This window comes from Chenopodium quinoa, unplaced genomic scaffold (genome assembly GCF_001683475.1).
Source record: "Chenopodium quinoa cultivar QQ74 unplaced genomic scaffold, ASM168347v1, whole genome shotgun sequence".
Taxonomy (NCBI): Eukaryota; Viridiplantae; Streptophyta; class Magnoliopsida; order Caryophyllales; family Amaranthaceae; genus Chenopodium; species Chenopodium quinoa.
The window spans coordinates 23,269-33,944 of record NW_018745243.1 but is presented as its reverse complement, the minus strand read 5'-3'; the positions used below and the strand labels follow the sequence as shown (position 1 = coordinate 33,944).

The 10,676-nt window shown below is 28.1% G+C and overlaps 1 protein-coding gene and 1 long non-coding RNA gene across 2 annotated transcripts; both read left to right on the top strand.

The window, feature by feature from the left end:
- The first annotated feature begins 1,752 nt into the window (after positions 1–1,752).
- LOC110711218 lies at positions 1,753–2,324 on the top strand. Its single transcript, XM_021889595.1, has 2 exons — positions 1,753–2,256; positions 2,304–2,324. The coding sequence occupies exons 1-2, from the start codon at positions 1,753–1,755 to the stop codon at positions 2,322–2,324; spliced, it is 525 nt and encodes a 174-aa protein (XP_021745287.1).
- Positions 2,325–2,353: 29 nt separating this feature from the next.
- LOC110711219 lies at positions 2,354–7,217 on the top strand. Its single transcript, XR_002509303.1, has 3 exons — positions 2,354–2,422; positions 4,169–4,322; positions 6,798–7,217. It is a non-coding gene; the product is annotated as an uncharacterized LOC110711219 (long non-coding RNA).
- The last annotated feature ends 3,459 nt before the right edge of the window (positions 7,218–10,676 follow it).

The following is a 10,676-nucleotide window of genomic DNA, read 5'->3' as shown; positions in this document are numbered from 1 at the left end:
ACATATATAGTAATGTAAATCAATGTAAGTATTATATTATAATCTTAGCAATTTTTATTGAAGAACTAATAAATTATATCTGTACATTCTTCAGTTTTGTTTGCAGAGCGAAGGAAACCGTTTCAGAGAAGAGAAACAAAGATTATAGTTCGCAGTTATTTTTTTTATTATTATTATTATTATTTTTTTTTTTTTTTATAAATGTTCATTTTTATTTTGTTAAATGTTCATTTATATGTTAGTATAACGTCATTCACATTTTAATAGATGATAAATGTTAATTTACGTATTGATAAATGTTCATTTTCAATATATATAAATGTTAATTTACGTATTGATAAATGTTCATTTTCGTTCTTATTCATGATCAACAAGTAAATGCATTAATTTTAAAAATGAATATGTGCATATACTTAAAAGCTTATTTTTATACTACTAATTAAAGCACCCAATTATATCATGAATTAGTTATTTTAACAAATTTAATAGTAATTTCAATAAGAGTGTGTGCTATGTTGTAGTTTTCATGGAAATAATTCTTACAATTACAATAAGGAGTGTGTGCTACCTTCAAAAATTTTCAATAACAAGTACAAAATTATAAATTTTTATACATTTTTCATCTATAATAGTGCTCCTTAATTAAATGTTCAATTATAAATAATTGTATGTTCATTTACAACTATTAATAAAATATGTTCAGTTTTAAAATATTATATGTGCAAAATGACGTCACTTGGAAAGGGGGGGTGTAGGTAGCAGAAGCTACACCGGGGTGTAGTGTAAAATTTTCAATTATGACCCATATATATAGATGAATAATAAACCCAAATTATATTTGGCTAAAATTAGGCCTAATAAATAGACAGTTGTTAACTAGAAGTAGAAAATTAGTGTAATAGAAGAGAGGGTGTCAGTCACGTGCTTAGAGTCGCATCAAGAATCTTGACATATACATCATTCCATCAAATACCCAACACAAACTCTTCTAAAACATACCATGCGCCCATGGGCCCATCCATGGGCCCAATTCTCCTTTAACCTCTTCTTTCTCTCACATCAAATTTCTTTTATTTAGCCCAATTTTTTTTGACCCAAAATAATTTTTAGCTACACTTAAATTTACCTTACTCTGCAACCATCTAAAGCAAAAGTGGCAACAAACAAAATGAAGGTTAGTTCACTAGTCTTTACTCTCCATGCAACAATTCATGAATCATTTTCATTGATGTTTTTTCTATTTCTATACAATACTATAATATCGCGCTCATGGTATTTTGAACATTCTTACCTAATAAATCGACTAATTGCTGACATTTCTTTTATTCAGGTCTTTAATTGGGTTCATCGGCGGTTTCTGAATGTTAATTCATGCACGGCTTTTCTCCAAGGTACTCTACTTTTCATTTTTCCACCAACATGATAGCTTGATTTTAAATTATATAGGGAGTAACATAGTTATTATTGATAGCTTCCATGCATTGCATGAAGGGTTTAGACAATTATAAGATAATATATATAAATTTGATTGTTATCATGCAAAGGAACTAAATTATTTATTTTATTTTGTCAATGCTACATATTATATTTTCTAAATGCTACAAATTCTATTATGTCATGCCATGTTTTACACTATATTTCTTAGCTATAAAGGCATGTAGAAAGTTAAAAACTTCAACAATTTAATTTCTTTAATAATGGCCACTTAAATGTATGTAGTATGCTAATATACAAAAATACATATACATGAATATGAATGGTGCAGAAGATGAAGTAGAGAAAGGTGCAAGCTCAAAGATACAAAATGATAAGCATGTTTTGCTTGGGAATGATGCTCATATGGTAGTCGACATGCTCGACCATTGGAATGATGGAATTCTATCCATTGGAACTATTGCTATTAGTCCCTTGGAGGCTTGTAAGTATGGAATGCTCGAGGAAGAAGATGATGTTCGTGACCACGAAATGGCTAACATTGTCAATGAACATGATGTTGATATCGACAACTATGAAATTGAATGTGATAATGAAGCAAGTCCTTTGATGAATGTCGAGTTTTTTAGCCATGAATTGGAGAAGGTTATTGGTGCTAACCATGAGATCATTGAGGAAGAAGTTGTTGAAAATGTTGTGGAATTGAAAGATGCTAATAATTGTGATGTTAATGAGAATGAAGGACAAACTAAGAGGAGAGTTACTCTTGCTGACCTTTTCTTAGAAGACTCTGATTATCACCCTGTCAAAGTGTTGAAAGAGGTAGAGGATGTTTATGTTGATGATGCTTTTGTTAAGGATGATACTAGCAATGGAAAACTAAGCTTTGAGATGACTTTGAAGCCGACTTCTCGTGCTAAAAAATGGCATCTCTAAAGCCAAAAAGCTCATCAAGGAGGATTTGCACCCACTCAAGAAGTTCAACAAGGTAACGAACTTTTCTTATTCCATATTATCTGTCGCTTAAATTCACTATAAATTAGATAGATAATAATAAAAAGTAGAGAGTATGGTGTTTCATACTGTTTGGTAACAACTTTTTTAATTGCATATTAACTGTCGTTTAAATTGATAACTTAAATAGTTGGCACCTGGAAGTAATTGATTGTCGTATTAATGTACCATTAGAATAATACTAATCATGTTTAGAATATATTGATACATAATAGTAAAAAGGTTTGAAATAACTGGATGATCGACAAGAATAGTTGAAATTGATAAGTTATTAGACGAAATTGATACCTGAAAATTGATAAGATACTTGTTAGCTATAAAGGTAGCAGAACGTTAGGATTGGTAGTAGAAAAGTTTAGCAAAGCCTAATGAAAAGGATTAGCTAGCTAATTGAATAGAAAGGTATCCTTTGGTTGACTGAAAATTGCGTTTTATGAAAGTTTGATTTTATTTTTTTTACTGGAAATCCTTCTTAAGTTGAAAGTCAAAAGGTTAGTTGTAGTTTATCAAGCTATTTTAATTTTGAGTTCTTAGTTACAACTAACTAATTTTACTCACTAAGTGGTTCTTAACTTTATGAAATAGTAGACGACAAAAACATCTCAAAAGTATGTTAAATAAATATAAATTAAATGAACTAATTATTTTGATTTATAATACTCCCTCCATTCATAATGTTAGTCCCATATACTAATTTAGGCGTTTTAAAAAGCTCTATCCATATTGAATATATTCCATTTTAAACTTAATTTTTATTTCCTATTTTACACATATTAAATTATAATTGGTTAAATTAATTAATTGTTGATTGATATCATGGCTATAAGTAAGGAAATCCCACCCTTGAATTATGCAATTATGACTAATACTTTCCAACAAAAAAAAAAAAAAAATAAGAAAAAAATTAATTTTAAACAATTTTGTAAATTAATTTAGATTTCAAATATTATTCTTTTCTTATTTTATGTGATTGATTCCATATGAGAGTATCATATTAAAACAAAGGGATTAGTAAAATACGGAGTAGCATTTTGAATTAGATGTCAAATTGTCAATTAAAAACATTAAGTATTTTACAATCCATTTAATGAATAGACATAAATGATGGCAATAGTATGTAGGCCCTCTTTGATTCACCTTAATTTTGCTGAACTGAAATTATTTTTACTTAATTGAACTTATTTTTACTGAACTGAACTTAATTTTACTGAACTGAAATTATTTTTACTGAACTTAAATTATTTTTACTGAACTGAAATTATTTTTTACTGATTTTCTATTATAATTCTTCTTTAAGAAAACTGAATTTTACTGAACTAAACTTATTTTTACTGAACTGAAATTATTTTTACTGAACTGAAATTAATTTTATTGAACTGAACTTATTTTTACTCAACTGAAATTATTTTTACTTAATATTATATTTTTAAGATGGAGATAACAGGGGCCGTAATGAATTGATGGAGTTTTAATTAAATCATTACTATTACCTCTACTATTACCATCAAAACGAGTTGGTAAAATACAAAAGCAGTAACAGTATAATTGTCAAAAAATCGAATTAGATTACTTTAGACAAGGACACTTATAATTTGACAATAACCAAAAATAAAAGTGGATGTGCATAATGTCTTTGGATGCCATTTAAGTCATCATAATTCATGAAATTTTTAATTATAATAATAATAATTAATCAAAAAATTGCTATAAATATTTTTAGCTTATGAAAAGGATGATGAAAAAGAAGATTCACCCGGAATTCGAAGGAAAGACTCAAAAAGACATGCATATGGATCCAAGCTATGGTCTTAGGGACCCCATAAATGATCAAGATGCAGCCAATAACGAGTTAGCTTCATTGCTTCTCATTCAAGGTATGTCTAATCTTCTAGCTGTATTATTTACCTATTTATATTATACATATTAATGCATGTTTATTTTTGTCAATCATAATATATAAGTATATGTTGTCAAATTAACTTATTTCATAATCAAGTAGTCATGTCATAATCATTTTTATCTATATAATTTGTTTGGATAATTGAATTGAGACATTAATTATTGCTAAATCGGGTAGAACACCAAAAAAAAAAAATCTTATGGTTACGTATAAATCCAAATCTTATGATTTATTATTAAAAATGTTCCACATTTTTTGCAAGATTGACTGAACCATTCTTATTTTGTAGGGTGAAATCTAATGGATCCATTTTATATTTTTAGGTAAAAAAGAAAGAAATGAATTGAATCTAAGCCATGTACATGCTTTTCTATAAAATTATCTATGTAGTTTTATCCCCAAAATTGACTATTCTTCTTGATCTAATCTTTGCTAAGTTGGTCACTAATTATTGAAAATACATTTGATCAATACCCCACAACTGAGTTGATAGCTTACTACCTTCGTTTTCAAAAAATCTTGACATCTATTTTTTGCATACAAATTAAGGTAACTGTTTGATATTGTACGGTCTTAAATTAGACATATAGGCACTTGCAGATTGGATTCCCATTTTAATGTTGTTTGTATCAAGGCAATTTAAGAGTCTTTTGACCAAAGGATGAGGGACACCCTACCCCTCCAAAAAATATTGATTGCATAATAATATAGTGTGAAATTTAGTAGTATGTATAGTGTGAAATTTACGTGATCCACATAAAATGTATATGAGGGACACCGTACCCCGCCCCTCCTAAAAATATATGATCCAGTAATGTAGTGTGAAATTTATATGATCCACATAAATTGTATGATCCATAATAGCTATGAAGCTAGATGATGAAGCTATTTACTATTGTCTTCTACCCTTTGAATGTATTTAGGTTGTGGGAGCTCATTTAGAATCATTATTGCAAATTGCAAATGTATTCATATGTTTGGATTAGATGATTTTTTCTATCTGTTTACTTAGAAGAAATCTATAGTAGGACCAATTTGTGTTTAGCGTGTTGTATGAAATAAAGGAACACGCATCAATTTCATGCATGCAATGTCCAACATACTTACAACAACTCAAGTAAAACTATACAAATTAAAGTACATTGTCTACAAAAAAGAAAGTACAATTTTATTAATGTAACTTTCCTATCTTATTATCCCTTATCAATAATTTAATATCCAAGCTAGGAATGGTCCCGTTAAAAAAAAATAAAAAAAAAAAATAAAAAAAAAAAGCTAGGAATGGTCAAATTCGTATACATTTTCTAATTTAGTCTCCTTCACATGCAAAATCATTTATATATATACTCATTAACATAATAACAACTACTTTAATTTATCATCATATATCAGTATGATAAATATGATTAAAGCTTATACTTGCATATGATTTGAAAAAAAAACTGCGGAAATGTATAAATATTAATAGTAAGAAAATTTTATTTTTACCACTACAAAAACCTCGAATTTGTTTTTTAACACTAAAAAAATAAAAAAATAAAAACCTTTATTTCCACAAAAAATTTTAAAAATTGGATTTTATGGGGTTAAAAAACATTGTAAAGATTGAAGTTTATATCTCACCTTTTTTCTATTTAGTGTTAAATATCTATGATATAAAATTATAAAAATTTAAAGTGTCGGCAAAATAAAAGTATATGCACAAGACATGAAAAATATGGATGTAGAAATCTTTTATGAAATTTGGAGCATTAATATATAATTGAAAATATTTCATCCATATATAGTTAGATACTTATATCTAACCCTATTTGTTGGATTTCATGCCTCCTTGAACAGGTTAACCCTTAGCGCATAGCTCCTATTGATTTAGCAAACATATAGGATGAAAAATGTACCATTACATGTATAATAAGTGCGTGACAGGTGGTAAATATTTTGGGGGAAAATATTCAACCTATAGGATGGTAAAAAGTACCACTAACATGCATAATATTACACAAAAATTACTACAACGTATTTAGACAACTTATACCTTAATAGTACATTATACATGCATAATGATAAATAATAGTACATTATAATGTACCACTATAAAATCAGTATTTTTCCAAAAGCTTGTCAAATTTACATTTTTGCCCTCCTATACATTTACAAAACATATAGGACCTATGCGTTGAGATGCACTCCCTTGAACGTGGTATCAAATCTCACCTTTTGTAGTTTTCACTTTATATTAAACATGCTAAACTTACATTATTTGATCTTAATCTCAAAATCATATAATACCAATATTTAATGTTATCTTTTGTATATAGTTAACCACATATTAGTGAACATATATTGATCTAGTATATCGCATGTGTCATAAAACTAGTTAATTGCATTATATAATATTTTCAAATATAAATGAACATTCACCTCAACAAATGTTCCCATCTTTATACAGATGCTATGATTTGAGCTGCATAGAAGATGATGATACAGCAACGGCTCCAAGAAAGTGTAACGATTACTTGTCAATCAAGTCTTGTATAATATGCAATGTATGAATTAGGCATATGTATTTATTTTATTTTTTTCCCTTTTTTTTAAAAAACAAAACTTATGTTAAGGTTATGCTATTTGTTGTTTATGGATGATTTTAGAGTTTCATAAGAGGGTTAAAATTTGTTTATGTTTTTGAATGATTAATTAACTGCTTATGTTTAATTATGGTTGAAATTTGAAAATAACTATTGCAAGAAAATGACTCTCCACGTTATTGCAAGGGCAATGATAGTGTCTTATGAGTTTTTCATGACATTATTTGAAAGTTTTATGTCCTACTACCATAATCAAGATACATTTATGAAAATATTAGAAAATTGATAGTTAAAAATATAAGGTAAGAATATATGAAATGAAAATTTGTTAGAAATAACTTAATAAATAAATTAATATTATTTTACTCATTCTACCCATTCCACTCAATCAACAACTCAATCCCATAAGCTCCCAAAGTCCCAATGAAGAAAGAGCGAGGTTGATAATACTCCTTCCAAGAAAGCTAAGATGAAAGAAATGAAGGAAAAAGCAAAGATACATCAAAAGGTAGATGATGTTAAGAGTTAGTAGTTTCTCTTTGTAGTACTTCTAAAACTTTTGGGAAAATTTTTGAGGGCATAAATGCAACTCTTGGCACTATATGGCAAATTCATGGTTCAAAGCCGAATAAAGGAAGCAAAAAATGGATGATGATGTGAATAAGGTGTTGGAAGAAGTTATGAAATTAGATGGCGTTTCTCCTTCGGAACCCTTAGAGGTGGCAACGACCCTCACGGCTGAAAAACATAAGCTTTGAATATTTTTTCAAGCTCCGACTAACTTGAAGAAGCAATATGTGAATGTTGGTGTAGTGGTGATTGAGGACTATACTTGGTAAGGAGGACTTGTGTTCGATCCCCCGCAACAACAATTGAGAGGGGACTGAAACCTAACCACCCAAAATTGATCTCCAAATTCGGATTAGCCTAAAGGTTGAACCAGGTGGAACACACACACACACACCAAAAAAAAAAAAAAAAAAAAAAAAAAAAAAAACCTAGTTGAAACACCATATTTTATGCCCCTTGATAGTTGGAGTATTATAGAGTATGAGATTAGTCATATTAGTTTTCATAGTATGTATCAATTAATAATTACACATTAATTAAAATACGATTAAACTCATTACAAATTATAAGTTATCCTTAAAGGAATTAAGGTAATCATAAAATTCCCCTCAAAAAAAAAAAAAAGGTAATCATAAAATTAGTTAAAATTAATGACCATCAAATTGACTTATAGTAAAATTGATGTAAATCTGCCTTATACAATACTCTCTCTGTTTCATAATGTTAGTCTCATATGGAATCAATCACATAAAATAAGAAAAAAAATATTTGAAATCTAACATTAAAGTACAACATAATTCATAATTAGTTTACCTTATTCAAATTTTTTGATTTTTTATTAGGAAAACACAAGTCATAATTGCATAATTTAAGGTAAATATTTCCTTACTTAGAGTCTTGTCATCGATCCACAATCAATTAATTCGAAAAAAATCAAGTTATAAATTACATTCAATATGGGTTGATCTTTTTGAAACGCCCAAAATAATATATGAGACTAACATTATGAAACGGAGGGAGTATCATCAATTATGAACAACAAAATCCCTAATTTCTAGGAAACAAGATCCAACACAAATCATCTGTGATAATTGGTCATATTTATTCCATGTAAAATTACTCGTACTGAAAGGATTTTTTTTTTTTTAAAAAAAAGATGTCATTACTTGGCTTGTATCAAAGATTCAAAGTTGGACTCAACTCCTCAAGTGACCTATATTGGCATTTTTAGCTTATCTTTGATACTAATTAGATAATTTATTGTTACAGATTTATAGTATCTATATACCATTATTATTTATTTAATAGTTTCGAAATTTTACTTTCATATAGCTAGTGTTTGTACTAATAGACACCTTTGTTAGCACCTCATTGTACCAAAAATGCACTAGAACTTATCATATCACACGGGTTGAATTGGATTCAAAATGCTCATAGTGCATATAGTTATATTTATATTAACTTAACTTTCATATTAGCTAGGTTTAAAATTTTGTATGAATAAGTTACTATCCTAAATTAAGCTTCAACATGATAGGGTTTTCTTTGGACTATGAACATTTCCATATCCTAAATTAAGCTTCGACATAATAGGGTTTTCTTTGGACTATGAACATTTCCATTATCTATAAAACATCCCCATAATGATAAATGACCATGGCAAGGAACGAATGAATAATTTAACATAATAGGAATCCTAAAGTTAGTTAGATAAGTGCTGTACTAATAGAAAGGAATCGTTTACTATCCTAAATTAAGCTTCAAAAGTAAAGTAATGTGCAATTGTGCATGTTAAGTTTATTAAAAAGTCTCTTATGTTTTGCGTGTAAATAAGTTCATTGGCCTAGTTAAGATTTGTGTGGGATCCCAATAACTATCAAATAACTTTTCAAATATGTTCAAATGAATCAACTAGATGAAATTTATCCATCTCCATTGTTGTAACAAATTGTTAGATCATTATATAAGTGCCTGAGATGTATGTATATTCTAGCAATAAGTGCGAAAGATATTTTTGGATTCAATAAATATATGTGTGTGAGATATATATTCCAGCGACACGATGTACCACAATTCATTGCAAGCCTATTCATTGATCATTTTATTTTAATTTATTTGAATCAATTTTCTGTGTTTGTTGAAGTTAGATTTTCTTTGCAGACATTTCTTATGTCACTTTAATTTATTAAAATACATAATTGATTTTTTTTTTAAAAGAAAAAACCCCTACTATATTATGTACATTCATTGAATCAAGTGGAAAATAATATAATATGTTGTAGTTGAGGGGGGTATATAAATTAATCAGTTGGTAATAAGAGACATAAATTCTTCAACAAAATAAAACATACATCAAATCGTTTATCTTTTGTTTAAAGAAAACAAGCATCCGAGGCATTACATAAGACTTTGAAAGGCTAACAATTAACAACGTAACTACCTCTGTAGGCTGGCTTGGATCACCTTCCTCACATGCATGGCTTATTAGGGTATTACAAGACACAGTACTAACTGTCAAATTTACGACACATCTTTCTTTATCTATCTCTCATCTAGTATCACCATCTTTTCATACTTTATCTTTACCTCTCTATTATGGTGTACGTTTCGAGTTTTGGATAATGAGGAAATGAGGATGATATTAGTTTTTTCGATAAATTAATATCCTATTATTTGTTTAACATTGTTGCTCCTTTTTTATTGGACATGACTATTAACGCGTAAAGTTGACAAGTATTATCTTTAAGCATATATATCTCAATAAAAAAAAAAAATATTGATAACTATATATATATATATATATATATATATATATATACATATATATATATATATATATATATATATATATATTAGTCAAATCCAACATAATGTGAAATCTTAACAATTGATTTATAACAAAAAATATCTAAATAAAGTATATTTATAGAATAAGGCAAGATTGGCTTCAACACCTTAAATTATAGCTTGAGTACATCCAACACCTTAAAATTTGACTAGTAGAACACCATCAACTATTGATTGGGGTGCAATGCGTGCTAGTAAATCAGTAATGGGTAATTTAGGCACTCAAATTGAGACAATTCTGGTAACCAAAGGGTAATTGATGACACATGTTTCACCCGTACCTCAATCAATAATTGGCAGTATTCTAGCTACTACTCAAAGTTCAG

Excerpts from the sequence above, each read along its gene's own strand:
- LOC110711218 (XM_021889595.1), top strand. The coding sequence starts at position 1,753 with ATGAATGGTGCAGAAGATGAAGTAGAGAAAGGTGCAAGCTCAAAGATA. Across the intron at positions 2,257-2,303 it reads CTGTCAAAGTGTTGAAAGAG|CAATGGAAAACTAAGCTTTG; the intron begins GTAGAGGATGTT and ends GGATGATACTAG.